The 25,291-nt window shown below is 46.6% G+C and overlaps 1 protein-coding gene across 3 annotated transcripts in view; it reads left to right on the top strand.

Moving 5' to 3' along the window:
- The first annotated feature begins 4,076 nt into the window (after positions 1-4,076).
- Positions 4,077-25,291, top strand: part of yes1 (YES proto-oncogene 1, Src family tyrosine kinase) — a 40,027-nt gene continuing 18,812 nt past the window's right edge. The window contains exons 1-3 of one of the 3 annotated variants that reach the window (XM_082970666.1): positions 4,077-4,641; positions 6,550-6,684; positions 21,602-21,889. In XM_082970666.1, coding sequence (XP_082826792.1) covers positions 6,567-6,684; positions 21,602-21,889 — 406 coding nt within the window. In that variant the 5' untranslated portion in view covers positions 4,077-4,641; positions 6,550-6,566. Of the gene's footprint in view, positions 4,642-6,549; positions 6,685-21,601; positions 21,890-25,291 lie in introns of those variants that run through there. The other 2 variants (XM_014180762.3, XM_014180763.3) reach the window with 2 other exon arrangements.

The following is a 25,291-nucleotide window of genomic DNA, read 5'->3' as shown; positions in this document are numbered from 1 at the left end:
CAGTGAATTTCAAACACAAATTAAACTACAACGAACAGGTAGGTTTGCCAATGCCTCGCAAAGAAGGCCACCTATTGGTAGATGAGTCAAAATAAAAAAAGCAGACATTGAAGAATGTCAAGATATCAAGAATGGTCCACCACCCAAACGACATCCAGCAAACTTGACACAACTGTGGGAAGCATTGGAGTCAACATGGTCCAGCATCCCTATGGAATGCTTTCAACACCATATAGAGTCCATACCCCAACAAAAAGAGGCTGTTCTAAGGGCAAAAGGGGGTGCAACTCAATACTAGGAAGGTGTTCCTAATGTTTTGTACACTCAGTGTACATGAGTAGGCCATTGTAATTTAAAGTGTTACCAAAGAGTCTGCTACTTTTGAAGTCTGATGTTCACACATTTAAAAATGGCATTTAATAGAAGCCTCTCTAACGTAAACCAAGCAGAGTGCGGTATACCTCAGGGCAGCTGTCTTGGTCCTTTACTGTTTTACATTTTTACTAATGATCTACCACTAGCCTTGAGTTTAGCCTGTGTGTCTATGTACTCTGATGATTCAACATTATACACGTCTGTTACCACAGCAAGTAAAACCACTGCAACCCTTAACAAAAAGCTGCAGTCAGTTGTAGAATAAGCTAGTCCTAAATATATCAAAAACTAAATACATTGTATTTGGGACAAATCATTCTCTAAACCCTAAACCTCATCTAAATCTTGCAACAAATAATATGGCAGTTGAGCAAGTTGAGGAGACTTAACTGCTTGGTGTCAGGTGCGTTGTATGGGGGGAAAGTTCGGACATTCTAAGGGCCTGTGACTGACAAAAAATTATTAGAACATTAGGTACATTTTTTTCAGTAATAAATTATTAACCTATCATCATTAACATAATATTTTATTTACAATGTACTAAAACTAATGGTTTATTTTTCTTTTCTTGTTTTTGGCAAAAAAAGTAAACATCCAGAGAGCTTCTGTATTGCTCAACCCCCCCCCCCCCCCCCCCACCTATTTACATGAAATGGTTTGGTCCTGCCCCCAAACCAGGCGCGAACTGTACTTGCTAGCAGTGAATTGCCTCAGCCCGCTAAAGAAAAATCTGGCTTCCAAAAACAAAAAGAAAGACAGGAGAGATAAAAGAAAGGGCGACAGTATGTCACCCACTTTTTCACAAAGGAAGGTGGGTGTAGTCGTGAGTGGTGGAAATTAACCTGTTAGCTTAGTCCTAGTAAAATAGGCTAATTTGTTTTCATTTCACTCCTCTTTTAGCCGACATTTAATCAATGCAGGCAAACCTTTAGCAAGCTATTCATACTAAATCAAATTAAATGTATTTATATAGCCCTTCTTACATCAGCTGATATATCAAAGTGCTGTACAGAAACCCAGCCTAAAACCCCAAACAGCAAGCAATGCAGGTGTAGAAGCATGGTGGCTAGGAAAAACTCCCTAGAAAGGCCAAAACCTAGGAAGAAACCTAGAGAGGAACCAGGCTATGAGGGGTGACCAGTCCTCGACTATAGATTATAACAGAACATGGCCAAGATGTTCAAATGTTCATAAATGACCAGCATGGTCAAATAATAGTAATTATAGTGAACAGGTCAGGGTTCCATAGCCGCAGACAGAACAGTTGAAACTGGAGCAGCAGCACGGCCAGGTGGACAACAAGGAGTCATCATGCCAGGTAGTCCTAAGGCATGGTCCTAGGGCTCAGGTCCTCCGAGAGAGAGAGAGAAAGAAAGAAAGAGAGAATTAGAGAGAGCATACTTAAATTCACACAGGACAAGACAGGAGAAATACTCCAGATATAACAGACTGACCCTAGCCCCCCGACACATAAACTACTGCAGCATAAATACTGGAGGCTGAATCAGTTGTCCCTGTCCCGTCTGGTGCCAGGTCCAACAGGTGCAGCTTCAGGCTCAGCAGCCCTGTGTCCCCATCTCCATACCCCTGAACCAGCCCTACACCCAACTGAAGAAGTAGGTGAGCAGCATTGTGTTGAATGACATGTCAGTTGACATAATTACAGGTACTGCAATGCATTGAGGACAGGAATGTAATTCTCCAGTCAGGAAAAATAGCACTTGACAGAGAGGCAGGCAATATCAGAGCCTTAAAAGAAGAGATGCAGGCTCTTAGAGATGGATGGGAGTCTCTCCTGTCTGAGGCGACACTGATTGCTACACAAATGGATGTTGTACCTCAATTTAGCAATGAACACAGCCACCAGAGGAAAAGGAGATTCCATGATGAGACCTCTCAAGAGGAGACAGCTCAAGACAGTGTTCGGAACACAGTGGGGTTTTTTTTTTACTGCTGTGGCCAACATCATAAGTGACTTGGACACTAGGTTCCACAAAATTGTAGAATCATTTTCTGCTGTTCTGAAAGTTGGGCAGATTAGGAAGGATAAAGTCCCTTCTGTGTGCCTACCACTGATGATGAAGTATTCCAGAGATCTTACACCTGAGTTTCAAAATGAAGTAAGACACTTGAACACTGTATACGCTGCCACTTTCCCCCCTAACTTGTCCCCTCTTGGTCTCCTGAATGCAATTTGTAAGATGCAGCTGCAAAGCATTTTTGGAGAAGTGTGCATTGCTTTACGTATATTTTACACACTGCCTGTGATTGCTGCTGGTGGCGAGAGAGCTTTCAGTAAGCTAAAACTGATAAAAAAAATATTTGAGGTCCATTATGTCCCAGGACAGGCTTTGCAGTCTTGCCATGCTGTCCATTGAAATTCAGTTAGCTAGAAAGCTGGACTTCAAAGACTTCATCAGTGAGCACATTTCTTATAGAGGGTATCAGTCTTCCATCAAATAGTGAATTCCACTGCATGTAGAATGTTGTATTTTCACAGCTCACTGTCAGTAAATATCGTACAGTAAATATTGGACTACAAGAGAGTTGCAAGCCTGCAAAAGTAGAGTTATTTAAAGGTTTGAATTGGTCGATTGGGTTCTGGAGGTGTGTGGTTGCAGCAATTGTGCAGGGTTGGTGTGGCCTGGGGTGGTGGGGGCCAATGTGATATCTTTTCATGGGGCCCAAAATCCCTGGCGGCACCCCTGCTTGGTGTAACCCTAGATTATAAACTGACAGTCAAAATATATTGGTTGAACGGTTGCTAAGATGGAGAGAGGTCTGTCCGTGATAAAGCGCTGCTCTGCTTTCTTGACATCACAATCAACCAAAAAGGCCCTAGTCCTACAGGCCCTAGTTTTATCACACCTGTTCTACTGCCCAGTTATATGGTCAAGTGCTGCAAAGAAGGACATAGGCAAATTACAGTTGGCCCAGAACAGAGCAACACGGCTGGCCCTTAAATGTACACGGAGGACCAATATCAAGAACATGCATGTCAGTCTCTCCTGGCTCAAAGTAGAGGAAAGATTGACTGCATCACTACTTGTCTTTGTGGGAGGTAAAGACGTGTTGAAAGCACCAAACTGTCTGTTCAAACAACTAACACACAGCTCAGACACCCATACATACCCCACTGATAAAACCCCCATAAAAAAAACAGATAAAATAACACCTCATGGCACCACACCGACTGTGAAGAGACACATCCACGCAAACACATACATACATTGTAATATTGTACATTTTATATTGTAAATGTGTACTGGTTTAGCAGTGTAAATATGTATAGTGCACAATATCTGGTGTGATGTATTGTTTTATTGATGATGTAGACTATAGTTTTGTTGTGATGTGTTGTTTTGTTCCTGTTTGGACCCCAGGAAGAGTAGTGGCTGCCTTGGCTGCAGCTAATAGGGATCTTAATAAAATACTAAATACTAATACTTGGATTTTTTTTAAATTATGTATTAGGCCGCAGTGCCTCAACAGGAGCAGACAAGAAGAGTCAGTGGGGCGCCCGGTGGATTTTGAGAAGATTGTCCCTTGGCCCCCTGTAGCAAAAGATGTAACCACTTCCACACTCAAACAGTAGAAAGGCAGTCCCACCACTGATACAGTAATCCGACATTAGGCGATACTGCCAGTAGAAGGCGATAGAAGACCAGTTTTGGAGAGAGAGAATTATATTAATCTTGAATACACAAATCCCTTGAAAGCCACACACACGGCATACAGACGCATTTTTGGTTCACAAAATTACTTATCCTTTTCAATGGTTTGTTTATAAAAAAAGGTTTGTTGCTACAGTCACTTGTGTCTGTGATGACCGTCTAACGATCTAGACACCGGTCTGCAGGATTGATATCTCCAACTGCGGCGTCATTTACTGGAATCGCGTCGGCCATGTTGTAGTGGGGGTTGATGCAAGTTTAGAGGTAGGAAGAGTAGCTACAGGAACTGGGTTAGCCTACTTTTGGTGACTTCTTTTGTCATGTCGCTGGATACATTTTGCTGGGATTTTATTCATTAAGGCGTTCTGTCTGTGTCAACCCCTTTAATCGTTTAATTTCTTCATCATTCGTTTTGCTTTGATTTAACTTCATTGTTATTTCATTCACCGAGCACAAAAACGATTGAGAAAGACCTGTGTTGGAGGGAGGCGGGATGGGGGCGACTGTGATTTCCATGTTGGAATACTAGCTGATTTTTCGTCGAACGCAGAAATAAAAACACAAGCGACACGAGTTCGTGAATTTCTAAAAGGTAAGATTTTTTTTATGAGAAAATTAAGTTGACACTCCAATAACCCAATGATGGGGCCCCACCAGTCCTCTGATAGGATCGATTTTCCAGAGCATTGTCTGCATATATTTGTTCTGACCCGAAGAATTGCGGTAAATATAGCCTATTATTAAAGATGCATTAAATTCGTATAAAGTGTTGAGTTCAAATCTGTTTTTGGAGACCAACACAGGCCTACTGTAGTTCACTCTCTCTGGTGTGAGCCTGTAGACTAATTGAAGTTTTTGAATTGTAGGTTACGGCTTTAACGTCCCCAAAGACAGCATTTTATTGAACGTCTTATCTATGACTAAACCACTATGTGTATATATGACGTTAAGTGAAATAATTAATTTCTCAAACACCGACAAACAATTGTTTCTTGTTGGACAATCAAGCTAGTCCAGTTTGCTGGAGGGTAGTGTCCGATAACGCAAGACGGCTGTTCCAACACGGAACACATGGAACAGCTAGCTGAAGTAGCAACACTGTAGCATTGTCTGGACTGTCACCACATGGCCTTGGTCAATTGTAACAAATCATATTCCTGATAGTCGCTACTAGTTAATTGAGATAAAGTAACTAACTGTGTGTATACGGAATGTGATTGTGGATAACTGAAGAATGTGCATCTGCGGGCTACACGTAGCCCATGATTGCCAGTACCGAGCGTAAATAAATTAATTAGCTCAAATTATATTTACTTATAGGCCTACAGTAGTAATCCATGAATGCATAGGTTATTTTGGTAGAAGGGGATAGAGTACCAACTCCACACCATGTTAAAAATATCTTAGGCATATGCTTGAGTTTGTTAATAATAACACTCCACAGCCGATGTTTGGAGTGGTGTCAGTTAAATGGAGAGAACTACCGACTGACTGTTGTTGCTGGGACTAAACCACTATGTCGAAAAGGTCCAAGGCCTTTAAGCATTGTAATGTCTACGGTTGGCCTTGGGATTCAGAGCAACCTAGACAAGCCCAAAGTGTGACCCCCTAGGCTAGAACATAAATCAAAATGAAATCAAATGTTATTTGTCACATACACATGGTTAGCAGATGTTAATGCGAGTGTAGCGAAATGCTTGTGCTTCTAGTTCCGACAGTGCAGTAATATCTAACAAGGAATCTAACAATTCCCCAGCAACAACCTAATACACACACATCTAAAGGGGCGAATGAGAATATGTACATATAAGTATATAGATGAGCAATGGCTGAGCAGCATAGGCAAGGTGCAATAGATGGTATAAAATACAGTATATACATGTGATATGAGTAATGTAAGATATGTAAACATTATTAAAGTGACATTATTTCGAGTGGCATTGTATAAAGTGACTAGTGATCCATTTATTAAAGTGGCCAGTATAGGCAGCAGCCTCTCTGAGTTAGTGATTGCTGTTTAGCAGTCTGATGGCCTTGAGATAGAAGCTGTTTTTCAGTCTCTCGGTCCCAGCTTTGATGTACCTGTACTGACCTCGCCTTCTGGAGGGTAGCGGTGTGAACAGGCAGAGGCTCAGGTGGTTGATGTCCTTGATGATCTTTTTGGCCTTCCTGTGACATCGGGTGCTCTAGGTGTCATAGAGGGCACACAGTAAAAATAAGTGTTAGTTTAACTCTAGAGTTGAATTCAACACTGTTTCAGATAACATTTGGTCCCAGTCTACATAGTGTTAAAGTTACTCTACAGGTATTGTCACATTTTCAGAGTTAATTTTCATCCCACTGAATTGAGTTGAATTTACACTGCAATGACTGCATCATTTTACACTCCGATTTAATTCCGACACTAGAGCTCATTGACTCCTCATAATGTTGAAAATACTCATCCTGGGTTAAAATAAGTCAACACTTTAATTTTTACACCAACTTTTTTACTGTGCAGGTAGTTTGCCCCCGGTGATGCGTTGTGCAGACCGCACCACCCTCTGGAGAGCCTTGCGGTTGAGGGCGGTGCAGTTGCCGTACCAGGCTGTGATACAGCCCGACAGGATGCTCTCGATTGTGCATCTAAAAGTTTGTGAGGGTTTTGGGTGACAAGCCACATTTCTTCAGCCTCCTGAGGTTGAAGAAATGTCTGTGTGGGTGGACCATTTCAGTTTGTCTGTGATGTGTACGCCTAGGAACTTAACTTTCCACCTTGTCCACTTTTGTCTCTTCGATGTGGATGAGGGGGGGGGGGGGGGGGGCTCCCTCTGCTGTTTCCTGAAGTCCACAATCATCTCCTTTTTTTAAAATAATGAGTGAGAGGTTGTTTTCCTGACACCACCCTCCAAATGCCCTCACCACCTCCCTGTAGGCTGTCTCGCCGTTGTTGGTAATCAAGCCCACTACTGTTGTGTCGTCTGCAAACTTGATGATTGCGTTGGAGGCGTGGGTGAACAGGGAGTACAGGAGGGGGCTGAGCAAGCACCCTTGTAGGGTCCCAGTGTTGAGGGTCAGCGAAGTAGAGATGTTGTTTCCTACCTTCACCACCTTGGGGGGCGGCACGTCAGAAAGTCCAGGACCCAATTGCACAGGGCAGGGTTGGGACCAAGGGCCTCCAGCTTGATGATGAGCTTGGAGGGTACTATGGTGTTGAATGCTGAGTTGTAGTCAATGAACAGCATTCTTACATAGGTATTCCTTTTGTCCAGATGGGATAGGACAGTGTGATGGCGATTGTGTCGTCTGTGGACCTGTTGGGGCGGTATGCAGACGACGCCATCACACTGCACACTTCCCTATCCCATCTGGACAAAAGGAATACCTATGTAAGAATATGTACAAAGACAGCGATGCACCCTCTTGGATGAACCAACCATGGCTGATCTTGGATGCATTAAGCCGAGTGGGGTCATGTTTTGTACCAACATTAGCCTGTTTGTCAGCTTAAGTCCACTAGCATTCACTGGAGTTGGTACTTGCATTGCTCTATGTGATATCGGTTGCACTTAATGTTATGGTACAGAAATGACCAGGTATTTAGGCTATGAAGAAACAGGAGTGTAACCTCACAATAATAACATATGCCTTAAGAAAAATTCCAAGCCACTGTGATTGAAGAATGAGAACGTCTCTCTTACAGTAGGTCATGACTGGAGATACATGGCTGGCTCTCATTCTCTAGACCAGGGTTATTCAACTCTTACCCTATGAGGTCCGGAGCCTGCTGTTTTTCTGTTCTACCTGATAAATAATTGCACCCACCTGGTGTCCCAGGTCTAAATCAGGCCTTGATTTAGAGGGGAACAATGGAAAAAATGCAGTGGAACTGATTTCTAGGTCCAGAGTTGAGTTTGAGGGCTCTAGACACACAGTGGGAATGTGGACATTTCATGTGCCTTGAAGCCAGAATCTCACTTGGATCTGAGACAGATACTGCATATTGAAGAGTTGAGGAGCATGTGGAAAACCTGTGAGCTGTTGGTAAACTGTTCCAGCTGGGCAATGGCAGAGCTGGGCCGTATGTACTAGGCACCAGCGGGGGGAAAAACAGCCTAAAATTGGGAGGGGCTACCTGAACTTCAATAAAAGATGCCACCATTTTTGTTCCACTATGTTTTTCTACTGTGTACACAAAAAAATATGACCCTTGTCCTTGGTGATTCCATGGTAGTGTCTGTCTGTTTTGTCTAAGTATAACAGAGAGATAATTGCCAAGTGTGGAACCATTGAAATTGAGTGAACTCATACCAGGGAGCCTATTTTTGAAGTAAGTAGCATAGGATATAGCTTAATCTTATTAGCCCTACTGCAATACCACAGTTGTGTACATTGGTGTGACAGAGCGCACACAGTGTGTGAAGGAACGCTTAGTAATGGTGAGGTCACTGACGTTACCACATCACACATTGGCACTCGGGGCAACCCCTGAGTGAGAAGTAGGCGTTGATAGTTTAAACCGCCTCACTCTGACTTACTGTGGTCACCTCCCGCTACTAAAATAGCTCCTACACACTCGTGTGAACTCCTGCCTTTAGGTAGTCCTCCAGGGCCAGCCTTATAGAATGAGTCCTGTGTCTACTGTTGAGCCTGAGACATGGTTATGAGTAACAGTATTCTCTGAGGCTGGCAGCCTGGTACAGCCCCAGAGGTGGAGAAATGTCTTGCCAACAGTAGGCTAGGTGGTGTTTGAACAGAGTAACACATCCTTAATAATCACAGCAACATTTTATACTGCTTCATGCTTTAAAATTCATGTAAGGCCTAGTCTCGCATGTCACACTTGTGAGAGACTATATTAGGCCTAATTCCGTATTCATGCTGATAGACTATGGTATCAAAGCAAAGTGATGTTCCAACTTCCTTCCTTTTAGTATTTATTGATGCTACAGTAGCAATAGGCATATACTCTTTGATATTGTACAACTGCACTTTCCCATGGGCAGTGTAACCATTGCCATTGGAGGAAGTCGAGGCGTCTGTTGGCAGTTTTAAGCATGGTAAAGCTCCCAGGACCCTCCCTGTCTACAGTCTTGGTGTCGGTTGCTAACAGCTGTCCACTTCGAGGGTGGGGCTACTCACAGACCCCTAGTTGCTGTGGAAACTCCCAGCATCAAACCTTAGGGATGGTTCTCCTTGCGTAACAATGTGTCAATCAATGTCTCTATTACTAACTGATATTTAGCAGTGTCTGCATGTCATTTCAACTGCAGCATTCATTTATGTCAGGCATCAGTTTTATGTCTCAGTTACCCTGTTTGGTAACAAAAAAAAACATTTCCCAGAAGTTCCAGAACCACAGGGTTGACTGATATCCATCAGCTAACCAGTTTGAGCCTGTCTGCTTTTCTTTCCCAGTCTTTGTCTCCATGTCTGTCACCCTGGTAGGAGGGGAGCAAATGGAGGTCTCTTGGCTGTACTGAGCGTGTGTATTCATCGATGCGTTTCCGTAGCGTGCACATGTCTTTGTGTGCGCTGGTGTGTAGGCTATCGTATGTGCTTGCGTTTTTTTTGGTGTGTGTGTGCGTGTTTCTGCCTGCCTGCATTCCTCTCAGTGAAAGATACAGCAGGGGGTCTGGAACACACAAAGGCTCGGCGGAAGGATGTCCGGGCCAGAGTGAACTGTTCATTTCTCACTGATCATCCCAGCACTCCCTCCATTTCAGTACAGGGGATTGATGTCCCTCTTTGCTATGAGCTCTAGCCGGGGTGCCAGTCTGTTTCTGCTCTCTTGACAGTTCCACGAGGAGTTGTCATGCCAAACAATGACAGCAATTGAGTTGGCAAAAACAGTCCCAGATCTGGACTCAGATCTGTTGATCAGGCCAGTCCTCAAACAGCTCTACCCGCTGCTCTGTCATGCCATTTTCAGCATGATGGAGCGAATCCTAAGTAAAATTTTCACTTAGTAGTCATGCGTTGATGTCGTGGAAGTTAAGATTCACCCCAATGTGATCAACTTGTCTGATGCAGACTCCAGAGTAGGGTGAAGTTGCTCCTAGATGCTGATCTTGGGTCAGTTTAGCATTTTCCCCACTATGGTTAAGGTTATGATTTGGCGAGGGGAAGCTAATCCTAGATCTGTACCTAGGGGAAACTTCACCCCAGAGCCAGAACTCCAGGCTGTTTCAGCCCAGGGCTTTCCTGTGGAATTCCCAGTTCTTTCCAACTCAGTCAGGAGAGGAATGGGCCACGGTGTAGGATACAATACACAGAACCGTATACTATAGTTCAGTTTTGCCATGTTCAGCAGAATAAGAGAAGACATCTCATTCTGATTGAATGCAGTTTTTGATACTGTTTGATATTATCTCTGCAGAATATTCAGATTCTGAGATTTAGAGTAAGCGCATCACAATCCCTTTTTGTGCAAACTGACTATGGAAGCATATTCTCCTCTGTTTTGATGTGGATTTGGGGCAGCAATTTTTTTTATCCTCTGCTATTTGAACCGTTCATCGCGTGACTAGAATCTTTATTGGTATGCATCCAAAGATAACTGGAGTAAAGTGAACTAAATAACACAGTGCAGACTACCAACTGATTTAAATCTATACAGCTTTAAATAATAGCCCCTAGCTATGTTACCTCTCCAGCCCTGACCCACCAATCTGGGCTGACCTTTGGGATCACACTGAAGGGTCCCACTTGGGCCCTTTTAATCTTATGTGTTCTGTGAGGCCTGAGCCCTAGGTAAGGTGAGCACACCTGGGGTGAGGAGGTCAAGAATCAGAGGTCAAGGAGCCTCAGGTGGAGGTGTAACTTCGGGTCCCTCTCTGTGGAATGTGTGAAGGGCATACTGCTCAGCTAAAGCAGCTTCAGGGTGAAGTTTCCCCTAGGTACAGATCTAGGATCAGCTTCCCCTCCCCAATCCTTAGTGGGGAAAATGAAAAACTGACCCAAGTTCAGCGTCTAGGGGCAACTTCACCCTACACCAGCTAAATCATTCCAAATATACTAGGGTATAGTCAGTGCCACAAGATCCCTATGCAAAGGGCGTCTATACTTCAGAAGACAAAAATGTGTAGGTTTTTCCTCCGCCTGCTACATAGCGTGGTATTTGCTGTCTTTTTAAGCACGCTATTCCTGATTCTTTCACTGTCTCAAATCACAATGCTTTTGATTTAGACAGACGGAAGTATGCACAAACTTTGACCTAGTTTCGAAAGGACACATTTCTATTTCAGCATCATCTAACGGACTAATGAAACAACTCCTGAGAAGTCTCTTGAGTTTCTCCCTAATCAAATCAAGTTTATTTATATAGCCCTTCTTACATCAGCTGATATCTCAAAGTGCTGTACAGAAACCCAGCCTAAAACAGCAAGCAATGCAGATGTAGAAGCACGGTGGCTAGGAAAAACCCTAGAAAGGCCAAAACCTAGGAAGAAACCTAGAGAGGAACCAGGCTATGAGGGGTGGCCAGTCCTCTTCTGGCTGTGCTGGGTGGAGATTATAACAGAACATGGCCAAGATGTTAAAATGTTCATAAATGACCAGCATGGTCAAATAATAATAATCACAGTAGTTGTCGAGGGTGCAACAAGTCAGCACCTCAAGAGTAAATGTCAGTTGGCTTTTCATAGCCGATCATTGAGAGTATCTCCACCGCTCCTGCTGTCTCTAGAGAGTTGAAAACAGCAGGTCTGGGACAGGTAGCACGTCCGGTGAACAGGTCAGGGTTCCATAGCCGCAGGCAGAACAGTTGAAACTGGAGCAGCAGCACGGCCAGGTGGACTGGGGACAGCATGGTGTCATCATGTCAGGTAGCCCTGAGGCATGGTCCTAGGGCTCAGGTCCTCCGAGAGAGATAATTAGAGAGAGCAAACTTAAATTCACACAGGACACCGGATAAGACAGGAGAACTGACCCTAGCCCCCCGACACATAAACTACTGCAGCATAAATACTGGAGGCTGAGACAGGAGGGGTCTTGTAATAAGACAAGACAAACACCTATGGTCTGCATTTCTACCGTTTCCCCTTCAGATCAGACAGAGGAAATGTTTGAGGACGTAATACCTGAACTTTTCCTATTTCACCAGCTTGCTACATTAGACGAGACTACTGGAAATCCTTTCACGTATGTGTAGTGTTATGCTGTTATGTGTTATAAACTCAAGGCAACGGGACGCCGTCAGTAATTAGAACTAGGGCTGTGCGATGTGGCCAAAATGTTTGACGGTATTTTAAGTTTTTGAATAATAAAAGTTGTACATTTGCTTCATGAGTAGTGCGTGCCTCCAGGTTGGAAACAAATACATTCAAAGTGGCTTTTAATGGGTCTTTCGCCATTCTGATTTGTTTTATACGGTTCAAACGAATTCCCAGCAATTTTTGCATTTCCTGCACTCATTTGAGATTATTTCCACACTGCCATGTAGGGCTGCACGATATGGTTAAACAATCTAGGACTTATTTTGAACCGAATTTTGCAATTGCGATTTCACTTGCGATTTAGAGAAACACTTGGGGAAACGGATGGAATCATGGGAAATACAATTATTTTTCTAATTCTATAGTTAGAATATAATAATGGGCACTTTGAATACGGTGTTTGACATGATGACGAATTAAAATGCCAGGGAGGAGTTATTGTGACAGGGTAAGAACCAAAGTGCTGATAACTGTTTCTCAGTGGACCCAATAATCTTTGGCTACTTTTATTAGCTTTTGAAAATTTTTATTAGCTACTTCATGTAGCTAACATTCATGCTTTGCATATTCCTCTTTGATTTCGAAGATACTGTTGCAGAAACAACACTTTCATTTAGGTCTACACCATCACTGGTATTTTCAGGCTGTATAGCTAATTGCGTTTGCTTTGACTCAGGCTTCTCTCGTCTCGCGCGCGCTCTCTGGCTCGTCTCGCGCGCGCTCTCTGGCTCGTCTCGCGCGCGCTCTCTGGCTCGTCTCGCGCGCGCTCTCTGGCTCGTCTCGCGCGCGCTCTCTGGCTCGTCTCGCGCGCGCTCTCTGGCTCGTCTCGCGCGCGCTCTCTGGCTCGTCTCGCGCGCGCTCTCTGGCTCGTCTCGCGCGCGCTCTCTGGCTCCTCTCTCTGGCTCCTCTCGCGGGCGCTCTCTGGCTCGCTCTCGCGGGCGCGCTCGCTCTCTCTGGCGCGCTCGCTCTCTCTCTGGCTCCTCGCTCTGGCTCCTCGCGCTCGCTCTCGCTCTGGCTCCTCGCTCTGGCTCCTCGCGCTCGCTCTCGCTCTGGCTCCTCGCGCTCTCTCTCGCTCTCTGGCTCCTCGCTCTCTCTCGCTCTCTGGCTCCTCTCTGGCTCCTCTCGCTCTCTCTCGCTCTCTCGCTCTCTCTCGCTCTCTCTCGCTCTCTCTGGCTCCTCTCGCTCTCTCTGGCTCCTCTCGCTCTCTCTGGCTCCTCTCGCTCTCTCTGGCTCCTCTCGCTCTCTCTGGCTCCTCTCGCTGTCTCTGGCTCCTCTCGCTCTCTCTGGCTCCCTCTCTCGCTCTCTGGCTCCCTCTCTCGCTCTCTGGCTCCCTCTCTCGCTCTCTGGCTCCCTCTCTCGCTCTCTGGCTCCCTCTCTCGCTCCTCTCTCGCGCTCTCTGGCTCCTCTCTCGCGCTCTCTGGCTCCTCTCTCTCGCGCTCTCTGGCTCCTCTCTCTCGCGCTCTCTGGCTCCTCTCTCTCGCGCTCTCTGGCTCCTCTCTCTCGCGCTCTCTGGCTCCTCTCTCTCGCGCTCTCTGGCTCCTCTCTCTGGCGCTCTCTGGCTCCTCTCTCTCGCGCTCTCTGGCTCCTCTCTCTGGCGCTCTCTGGCTCCTCTCTCTCGCGCTCTCTGGCTCCTCTCGCTCGCTCTCTGGCTCCTCTCGCTCGCTCTCTGGCTCCTCTCGCTCGCTCTCTGGCTCTTTCGCTCTCTGGCTCCTCTCGCTCTCTCTCTCGCTCTCTGGCTCCTCTCGCTCTCTCTCTCGCTCTCTGGCTCCTCTCGCTCTCTGGCTCCTCTCGCTCTCTGGCTCCTCTCGCTCTCTGGCTCCTTTCGCTCTCGCTCTCTGGCTCCTTTCGCTCTCTCTCTCGCTCTCTGGCTCCTCTCGCTCTCTGGCTCCTCTCGCTTGCTCGCTCTCTGGCTCCTCTCGCTTGCTCGCTCTCTGGCTCCCTCTCTCGCTCTCTGGCTCCCTCTCTCGCTCTCTGGCTCCCTCTCTCGCTCTCTGGCTCTCCCTCTCTCGCTCTCTGGCTCTCCCTCTCTCGCTCTCTGGCTCTCTCTCTCGCTCTCTGGCTCTCTCTCTCGCTCTCTGGCTCCTCTCTCTCCGCTCTCTGGCTCCTCTCTCTCGCGCTCTGGCTCCTCTCTCTCGCGCTCTCTGGCTCCTCTCTCTCGCGCTCTCTGGCTCCTCTCTCTCGCTCTCTCGCGCTCTCTGGCTCTCTCTCTCGCGCTCTGGCTCCTCTCTCTCGCGCTCTCTGGCTCCTCTCTCTCGCGCTCTCTGGCTCCTCTCTCTCGCTCTCTCGCGCTCTCTGGCTCCTCTCTCTCGCGCTCTCTGGTTCCTCTCTCTCGCGCTCTCTGGTTCCTCTCTCTCGCGCTCTCTGGTTCCTCTCTCTCGCGCTCTCTGGCTCCTCTCGCTCGCTCTCTGGCTCCTCTCGCTCGCTCTCTGGCTCCTCTCGCTCGCTCTCTGGCTCCTCTCGCTCGCTCTCTGGCTCCTCTCGCTCGCTCTCTGGCTCCTCTCGCTCGCTCTCTCGCTCTCTGGCTCCTCTCGCTCTCTCTCTCGCGCTCTCTCTCGCGCTCTCTCTCGCTCTCTGGCTCGCTCTCTCTCTCGCTCTCTGGCTCCTCTCGCTCTCTCTCTCGCTCTCTGGCTCCTCTCGCTCTCTCTCTCGCTCTCTGGCTCCCCTCGCTCTCTGGCTCCTCTCGCTCGCTCGCTCTCTGGCTCCTCTCGCTCGCTCGCTCGCTCTCTGGCTCCTCTCGCTCGCTCGCTCGCTCTCTGGCTCCTCTCGCTCGCTCGCTCGCTCTCTGGCTCCTCTCGCTTGCTCGCTCTCTGGCTCCTCTCGCTTGCTCGCTCTCTGGCTCCTCTCGCTTGCTCGCTCTCTGGCTCCTCTCGCTTGCTCGCTCTCTGGCTCCTCTCGCTTGCTCGCTCTCTGGCTCCCTCTCTCGCTCTCTCTCGCGCTCTCTGGCTCCTCTCTCTCGCGCTCCTCTCTCTCGCGCTCTCTGGCTCCTCTCGCTCTCTGGCTCCTCTCGCTCTCTGGCTCCTCTCGCTCTCTGGCTCCTCTCGCTCTCTGGCTCCTCTCGCTCTCTGGCTCCTCTCGCTCTGGCTCCTCTCGCTCTCTGGCTCCTCTCGCTCTCTGGCTCCTCTCGCTCTCTGGCTCCTCTCGCTCTCTGGCTCCTCTCGCTCTCTCTCTCGCTCTCTCGCTCTCTCTCTCGCTCTCTCTCTCGCTCTCTCTCTCGCTCTCTCTCTCGCTCTCTGGCTCCTCTCGCTCTCTCTCTCGCTCTCTGGCTCCTCTCGCTCTCTCTCTCGCTCTCTGGCTCCTCTCGCTCTCTCTCTCGCTCTCTGGCTCCTCTCGCTCTCTGGCTCCTCTCGCTCTCTGGCTCCTCTCGCTTGCTCGCTCTCTGGCTCCTCTCGCTTGCTCGCTCTCTGGCTCCTCTCGCTTGCTCGCTCTCTGGCTCCTCTCGCTTGCTCGCTCTCTGGCTCCTCTCGCTTGCTCGCTCTCTGGCTCCCTCTCTCGCTCCCTCGCTCGCTCTCTGGCTCCTCTCGCTTGCTCGCTCTCTGGCTCCCTCTCTCGCTCTCTCTCGCGCTCTCTCGCTTGCTCGCTCTCTGGCTCCTCTCGCTTGCTCGCTCTCTGGCTCCTCTCGCTTGCTCGCTCTCTGGCTCCCTCTCTCGCTCCCTCTCTCGCTCTCTGGCTCCTCTCGCTTGCTCGCTCTCTGGCTCCCTCTCTCGCTCTCTCTCGCGCTCTCTGGCTCCTCTCTCTCGCGCTCTCTGGCTCCTCTCTCTCGCGCTCTCTGGCTCCTCTCTCTCGCGCTCTCTGGCTCCTCTCTCTCGCGCTCTCTGGCTCCTCTCTCTCGCGCTCTCTGGCTCCTCTCTCTCGCGCTCTCTGGCTCCTCTCTCTCGCGCTCTCTGGCTCCTCTCGCTCGCGCTCTCTGGCTCCTCTCGCTCGCTCTCTGGCTCCTCTCGCTCGCTCTCTGGCTCCTCTCGCTCGCTCTCTGGCTCCTCTCGCTCGCTCTCTGGCTCCTCTCGCTCGCTCTCTGGCTCCTCTCGCTCGCTCTCTGGCTCCTCTCGCTCGCTCTCTGGCTCCTCTCGCTCTCTCTCTCGCTCTCTCTCTCGCTCTCTCTCTCGCTCTCTCTCTCGCTCTGGCTCCTCTCGCTCTGGCTCCTCTCGCTCTGGCTCCTCTCGCTCTCTGGCTCCTCTCGCTCTCTGGCTCCTCTCGCTCTCTGGCTCCTCTCGCTCTCTCTCTCGCTCTGGCTCCTCTCGCTCTCTGGCTCCTCTCGCTCTGGCTCCTCTCGCTCTCTGGCTCCTCTCGCTCTCTCTCTCGCTCTCTGGCTCCTCTCGCTCTCTCTCTCGCTCTCTGGCTCCTCTCGCTCGCTCTCTGGCTTCTCACTCTCTCTGTCTCTCTGTGTGGCTTTTCTCAGCTGGCTCTTCTCAGTACTGACAGTCACCCATGTGAGAGGATTTGGCACAATGTCCCATTCCCAGCCTGTGTCCCTCTTTGACACACACACACACCACACACACACACACACACACCCCTACTAATGTCATTTTATCTCTACATTCATAGCAAATGTCTCTCCCTCCCGCTTTGCCATGCAATGGCGTTTTGCTCTGCTTATCGGCATTTGTGTAAGAGGGAGGGCTATAGGGATTAGTGTGTGGGTGAAAGAATGACACGAGATGAAAAACAATCACTTGTAATACTGTACTTGGCCTATTCGTGGCAATATGAACCTGCTTCAGTCTCCCCATTTACTTAGGATAAGTGTTATGCTTAGGCCATGTCAGGTTAGTGAAGGGGCTTTTAAAATGGCACTGGTGTGAATGCTTGGATCATAAGATCATGTTTCCCTCCTCTGCTACCTGTTTATATAAATGCACCAAAGGAACGTGTGTGTGTGTGTGTGTGTGTGTGTGTGTGTGTGTGTGTGTGTGTGTGTGTGTGTGTGTGTGTGTGTGTGTGTGTGCGCGCGCGCGCGCGAGTCGGGTGCTGCTGAATATACACTGCCTCTCCAACTTTACATATCTGTGTCACTGCCAGCCTGAAACCAATCCAGTCCGTTTCCTCTGAGAGATGGAGGTCACTATACACTGAGTATATCAAACATTAAGATTACTTTCCTAATATTGACTTGTACCCTCTTTAGCCCTCTGAACAGCCTCAGTTAGTCAGGGCATGGACTCTACATGGTGTCTAAAGCGTCCCACAGGGTGCTGGCCCATGTTGACTCCAATGCTTCCCACAGCTGTGTCAAGTTGGCTGGATGACCTTTTGGGTGGTGGACTATTGTTCATTCACACGGGAAACTGTTGAGCGTGAAAAACCCAGCAGCGTTGCAGTTCTTGACACAAACCGGTGCGCCTGGCGCCTACTACCATACCCCGTTCAAAGGCATTTAAATATTTTGTCTTGCCCAATTCACACTCTGAATGGCACACATACACAATCCATGTCTCAATTGTGTCAAAGGTTAAATAAGGATTTTTAAGCCATTTAACAAGTGACATCAATAAGGGATCATAGACTGAGCAGGTGAAAGCTATGTCATGGAAAGAGCAGGTGTTCTTAATGTTTTGTATACTCAGTGACCAAATGTGACGTAAGGGCAGAGTTGGCGAATGGTTAACTGTGTTTTGTTGAGAGAAATAAATCCTAGAACAGATGGTCTGTGTTTTATTGAGATGTCGTAAAAGCTAGGATGCAGGCTGCAGCTATATGACTAGGATGTACAGTGGGGGGGAAAGTATTTGATCCCCTGCTGATTTTGTACGTTTGCCCACTTACAAAGAAATGATCAGTCTATAATTTTAATGGTAGGCTTATTTGAACAGTGAGAGACAGAATAACAACAAAAAAATCCAGAAAAACGCATGTCAAAAATGTTATAAAATGATTTGCATTTTAATGAGGGAAATAAGTATTTGACCCCTTTGCAAAACATGACTTAGTACTTGGTGGCAAAACCCTTGTTGGCAATCAGAGGTCAGACGTTTCTTGTAGTTGGCCACCAGGTTTGCACATATCTCAGGAGGGATTTTGTCCCACTCCTCTTTGCAGATCTTCTCCCAAGTCATTAATAGGTTTCGAGGCTTAATGACTTGGAGAACCTTCAGCTCCCTCCACAGATTTTCTATGGGATTAAGGTCTGGAGACTGGCTAGGCCACTCCAGGACCTTAATGTGCTTCTTCTTGAGCCACTCCTTTGTTGCCTTGGCAGTGTGTTTTGGGTCATTGTCATGCTGGAATACCCATCCATGACCCATTTTCAATGCCCTGGCTGAGGGGAGGAGGTTCTCACCCAAGATTTGACGGTACATGGCCCCGTCCATCTTCCCTTTGATGTGGTGAAGTTGTCCTGTCCCCTTAGCAGAAAAACACCCCCAAAGCATAATGTTTCCACCTCCATGTTTGACGGTGGAGATGGTGTTCTTGGGGTTATTCCTTCTCCTCCAAACACGGTGAGTTGAGTTGATGTCAAAGAGCTCCATTTTGGTCTCATCTGACCACAACACTTTCACCCAGTTGTCCTCTGAATCATTCAGATGTTCATTGGCAAACTTCAGACGGGCATGTATATGTGCTTTCTTGAGCAGGGGGACCTTGCGGGCGCTGCAGGATTTCAGTCCTTCACGGCGTAGTGTGTTACCAACTGTTTTCTTGGTGACTATGGTCCCAGCTGCCTTGAGATCATTGACAAGATCCTCCCGTGTAGTTCTGGGCTGATTCCTCACCGTTCTCATGATCATTGCAACTCCACGCGGTGAGATCTTGCATGGAGCCCCAGGCCGAGGGATATTGACAGTTCTTTTGTGTTTCTTCCATTTGCTAATAATCGCACCAAATGTTGTCACCTTCTCACCAAGCTGCTTGGCGATGGTCTTGTAGCCCATTCCAGCCTTGTGTAGGTCTACAATCTTGTCCCTGACATCCTTGGAGAGCTCTTTGGTCTTGGCCATGGTGGAGAGTTTGGAATCTGATTGATTGATTGCTTCTGTGGACAGGTGTCTTTTTTACAGGTAACAAGCTGCAGTTAGGAGCACTCCCTTTAAGAGTGTGCTCCTAATCTCAGCTCGTTACCTGTATAAAAGACATCTGGGAGCCAGAAATCTTTCTGATTGAGAGGGGGTCAAATACTTATTTCCCTCATTAAAATGCAAATCAATTTATAACATTTCTGACATGCGTTTTTCTGGATATTTTAGTTGTTATTCTGTCTCTCACTGTTCAAATAAACCTACCATTAAAATTATAGACTGATCCTTTCTTTGTCAGTGGGCAAATGTACAAAATCAGCAGGGGATCAAATGCTTTTTTCCCCCACTGTAGGCCTGGAACTGCTTTTATGGTGTGGCAAGTTAAGCGCTGACCCTGAGTCTCTGGGCCACTTCATTCTGATGGTGAACTTCAAACCCCACAGTCAACCAACCCAACCTCTCTTACCCTCCAGAAGACCAGCATACCATCTCAAGTTAAAGGGGAGAGTGGGTTAGACTCCCTTAAAGTGAGGGCTGGTTCCATATTCATGTGGCTGACAAGAATTTCTTGGCCTCTGATCTGAACATCTGAGATTAGATTTATATGAACCGTATCTTTCTTTTCATTTCTTTTTAAATCTCATTTGACTTAATGTAGGCCTATTAGCTACGACTGACCACTCTTAAATCAGTTTTATAGAGATCTGTCAACACGCGATTCGAACCATAGCATGAAATGTATTCAGTGTACAATTTTATTTGAGGAAAGTGCCCTGATTTCTTGTGAAGTCTTCTTGCGGTTTGCCCCCGTTTTTGTTGTTTTACTTGGCAGCTCGGCAGCTGAAAAACTCCGTGAACTTCTGCCATTCCCTTTTTCTCTGTCTCAGTCTACCAGACAGTCATAGGGATGCAAAATTCTGTTAACTTTCCCAAAATTCCCAGGTTTTCCAGAAAGCTCAGTTTGAATATGGCTGTGGTCAGGAGGGAATGAGCAGGACATTTTGGGAAAAATGTGTCCGTATAAGTCCCCGGGACGTTGCTAACTGACAGGTCCCTCAGTCAGTTCAAACTGATTTTAGTCAGCTCTCAAGTGTAACACGAAGTTCTCCTCCAAAGTTATGAATTCATCATACCTTGTTTGCCAGCCACTAGTCCCCTTGACAGCCATTCGTAGTTACAAGCAAGCCGAGCGAGCTTGAGATTTCGAAGAAGGTTCACAATTTCGTAGAGCCCACCCCCCTGGTAAAGAAAACGATTGAGAGTCATGGCTGTAACCCTCTCAGACTAGGGCAGCTGTTTCCGGATCAGTCAAAACATCCCCTGACTGGAGCATATTTACGTGGCTTTCTCTTCACAAAGGGAATACCTCGGGGTAACACTGGCCAATTCTGTTGAGAGGGAAGAATGAGAACAATGCAGATGGTGAACACGCCAGTATAAAAGTGTTGCTTTTTCGGGACATAATGGTTTGACCTAAGAGTCGCTGGTGATTTTAAGGCATGCGTGCCGATTCTTCACCCTTCTCCAGAAGTATGTAGGCTACTTGCACACTTTCTTGCATGGATTGAGGCAAGGTGGAAACACTCTCTCCTGCCAATGCTTACACCAATCCTATGCTTTTAAATCCATGACGGGGAGTGTGCGAGTGCACACTTCAGGAGAAGGGTGGAGAATTGAGACATAGCCTAATGTACTTTTGAGTTTTTAAATGGCTGGTGACCATGTGTTGCAACCATTATTGTGAAGGTTTGACCCACACAAAAAGCAGCAAATGTAAAACATGCGTTTCCCAGAATTCTTACTGTTTGCATCAGCATGGCTTTTCATCTGCTGTCAGTTGGATATTCATGTAATAAACATGTTATCTCCTAAAGTCATACAGATAAACACAACAACCGTCAATCAGTATAACATGATGTATGTACTTTGCATAGGATACACTAGACTAGTTCTGCCGTGTGATTGAACCAGGTCACGTTTTTTGATTATGACCGCGAGTGACACTCCACAACCAAATAATTTCAGATCAGATTTAGGATTTTTGTCCTAGATTATACAGCATCTGTACTCATGACTTTAGCCGTAAAATAAAAGTACATCGTAGTTTGACAAAAAAAAAAGGTTTACAAATGTACATTTTTATAGATGTATAATTCTCTAGGTTGTGGCTACAGTGGTAGTCGATGGCTCATTAATGGAATCCTTCTAACCAGTCTGTATGCTGTAGTTCTTAATCATTTGTAAGCTCTTAGCTCCCCCCCCCCCCCCCCCCCACCTCCTCACACTTAGCCTATCACATCTATGCCAACGGTGACTGACACAGGAGTGAATATTCAGTCCTGTACTGTCCTGTGGATTTGTTTCAGTCCTGTCCTGAAACTAAGCTCTTAACTTTGTTTCTCTCCAGACGTGACCATGGGCTGCATCAAGAGTAAAGAGGACAAGGGGCCTACCATGAAGTACCGCCCGGATAATGCTCCGGTCTCAGATGTCATCGGCCCCCACGTGGGCCACTACGGGCCTGACCCCACCCAGCTGCAGCAGAACCAGCCGTCCTCCACGGGGCCCGCTGCAGGTTTCAACCCCCACACCATCACCCCCTTCGGAGGAGCTTCCTCCATCATGACCCCCTTCGGAGGGGCTTCCACCTCCTTCTCCGGTGCTCTGCCCGGCACGTTCCCCGGTGCCGTCTCAAGTGAGACTTGCCTATATTATCCACACGATCCTAACTTGAGATCTTCAAGCATAGCCTACATAAAAATGTTTGTGCAAATCACAAGTTGACATCAATGGATGATTTGTGCGATGCGTTTGTGTGCGTGTAGATTTCAAGTGTGGATTTCCTTACGCACCTGTATGCCTTTCTATTGTAACTACAATAAAGCAGAACGTGGGGGATAAAAGAAAGATGCCAGATTGGCACACATTCAACATCTGTATTGGGGTTGACATCCATACATGCATTATAGTCAGATTTTTTTTTTTACCTCAACATAATGTGAAATAGACACACAAACAATAGCCTAAATGTCTGCAAATTTACTTGCCATTTCCATTGTTTTGGTCTAGTGCCATTGTCCTCTTTACCGCATCGAAACTATATAAGTAGTCTAAAGTTTGCCATTTGAAACTTATATAGTTCCTTCACAAGGACCCATATATTTATTCCCCACAACAGAATAGCTGCTGATCTGACAACTCCAATATCTGGAGTCACTCCAAAGTCCACCTGCCATTGCGTTTCAGATGATTCAAATCCAGTGGTCTCTCACCATCTCCCTCTTAAGGTGTCAGCATGCTTCAGTTTAGCTGGCGCCTAGCTTAACACGGCTAGCTGAACCGAACGAGTGTGCTGGCATACCTTTGCTTGAAAACCGAGAAAAAAGCGGCAATAATACTGTTTGTCCAATTTTGAGATGCCATAGCCAGTATACACTTCTTCAAAGTAGTCAGAATTAATCTAAGATAACTCAAGAAATCTGTCATTAATTTTGACATTTTTGCCAACGAGATCTTTTACATCTAACTAAGCTGCTTGGTGCAGTATTTTTCAATGAACAAATGTGCATGAAAATCAGTTCTTGTTGAATGACGACAAAGACTTTAATGAAGAATCCCTACTGTTGACCAATCGCTGACGAAGGTGCGTAGACTTCGGCTTGCCTCCAGGAAAGAATTTGTGTGCTTGAACAGACGGAAAAAGCCTCACTGAATTCAGAAACGTCACAAAATGTCGTCATATATGCACAAACTCTACCGAATTGCCATTTGGGACACATCCTATGACACCCCTCATGGGGAGCTCATATTCATCGTACCCACTGCTGAACAACCAAGCTGCCAAAACCAATCCCATTATCTGGTCCAGGAACTCAATACTGTGCCACTGTTTCGGCTCGGAAGCATGCGGATGCCTTAAGATGGCCTTCAATCACATTGTCCATAGGTGTCATTAGCAACAAATCAACAACGATTGATTTTAAAGGTGGCAGGGAGACTAATCAATCTGAAAGTCCCAAAGAGAAGTGAGATGAGATTTAGCTCTCCTGTTTAGGTGGGATTAGGTTTGTAATCTCCCTCTTTGTTGGATTATCTGCTCGTGTGTGTGTGGGGGGAGTTACATGGCACGGTATTGAGTTCCTGGACCAGATAATGGGATTGGTTTTGGCAGCTTGGTTGTTCAGCAGTGGGTATGATGAATATGAGCTCCCCATGAGGGGTGTCATAGGATGTGTCCCAAATGGCACCCTCTTCCCTATGTCAGTGTTTCCCAAAAACACCTGATTCAAGCAGGTGTGCTTGTCTGGGGCCGCAACAAAAATATGTACTGTTGGGAGTGCTTGAGGACCGGAGTTGGGAAACACTGTCTTATGTAGTGCAGTACTTTTTAGCAGAGCCTAAGGGCACTATATAGGTAATGGGCTGCCATTTGGGACGAAACCATAGATATTTATCTGCTAGGGCCGGGATGATACCAGTATCGCGATACAAGTTAGTATTGTGGCAAGGAAACAAAACACGAAGGGATTTAACTTCTTTAGGAAGTTCTGCCCTAATGTTGGAAACAAACATCATTATGTTGTCATCCAGAGTCACATGTATTTATTTCCCAAGCTATAGCACACTATTTTACATACAGCAGGTTTTTTAAAGGACAAAAGAGTTGGTCTGCTCTGTTTCATGGTACTGTTATGGTCAGAGCCCTGTTATCTACACAATCTGCCGTCTCTAGTCTCTGCTCAGAATGGTTTACAGAATGGTTTACAGTGTATTTATTGACATTACGTAACTGCGAGATGAGATTGACCTGTGCTGTGTTGTTATTCATGTCTTGTAATGATGTTCGCTTTGCACTGAGCTGACGTAATCGTTTCCTCTACGACGCTAAGCAAACAACAACCTTGCCGGACCGTTAAATCCGCTCCCCAACTGATTTAGACTCTGTCAGAACTGTACCCATCCCACTGCCAACAGTATGCCCTACACAGGGATGGACCGGGAGCAGAAATTGGCCTGGGCATTTCTAACACATCTCCCCATTTTTATTTTTCTCTTGAGGCCCCCATCATTAGCCATAATTATCTTCTTTTTTTTCACACACAAAAGACCAGCTCACTGGGCTTAACTTCTCTAGGGTCGGTGGGACGAAATCGTCCCACCTACGTAACAGCCAGTGGAATCCTGTGGCGCGTTATTCAAATACCTTAGAAATGCCTATTACTTCAATTTCTCAAACATATGACTATTTTACACCATTTTAAAGACAAGACTCTCGTTAATCTAACCACACTGTCCGATTTCAAAAAGGCTTTACAACGAAAGCAAAACATTAGATTATGTCAGCAGAGTACCCAGCCAGAAATAATCAGACACCCATTTTTCAAGCTAGCATATAATGTCACATAAACCCAAACCACAGCTAAATGCAGAACTAACCTTTGATGATCTTCATCAGATGACACACCTAGGACATTATGTTATACAATACATGCATGTTTTGTTCAATCAAGTTCATATTTATATCAAAAACCAGCTTTTTACATTAGCATGTGACGTTCAGAACTAGCATACCCCCCGCAAACTTCCTGTGAATTTACTAAATTACTCACGATAAACGTTCACAAAAAACAGAACAATTATTTACAGAACTCCTCTATGCACTCGCTATGTCCGATTTTAAAATAGCTTTTCAGTGAAAGCACATTTTGCAATATTCTAAGTAGATAGCCCGGCATCACAGGGCCAGCTATTTAGACACCTACCAAGTTTAGCCCTCACCAAAGTCAGATTTACTATAAGAAAAATGTTATTACCTTTGCTGTTCTTCGTCAGAATGCACTCCCAGGACTTCTACTTCAATAACAAATGTTGGTTTGGTTCAAAATAATCCATAGTTATGTTCAAATATCCTCTGTTTTGTTCGTGCGTTCAAGACACTATCCGAAGTGTAAAGAAGGGTGACGCGCTGACGCATTTCGTGACAAAAAAAATCTAAATATTCCATTACCGTACTTCGAAGCATGTCAACCGCTGTTTAAAATCAATTTTTATGCCATTTTTCTCGTAAAAAAGCGATAATATTCCGACTGGGAATCTG

This window comes from Salmo salar, chromosome 29 (assembly GCF_965601325.2).
Source record: "Salmo salar chromosome 29, fSalSal1, whole genome shotgun sequence".
In the NCBI taxonomy this organism is placed as follows: Eukaryota; Metazoa; Chordata; class Actinopteri; order Salmoniformes; family Salmonidae; genus Salmo; species Salmo salar.
The sequence above is the reverse complement of the archived record's forward strand: the minus strand, read 5'-3'. Positions and strand labels throughout refer to the sequence as shown.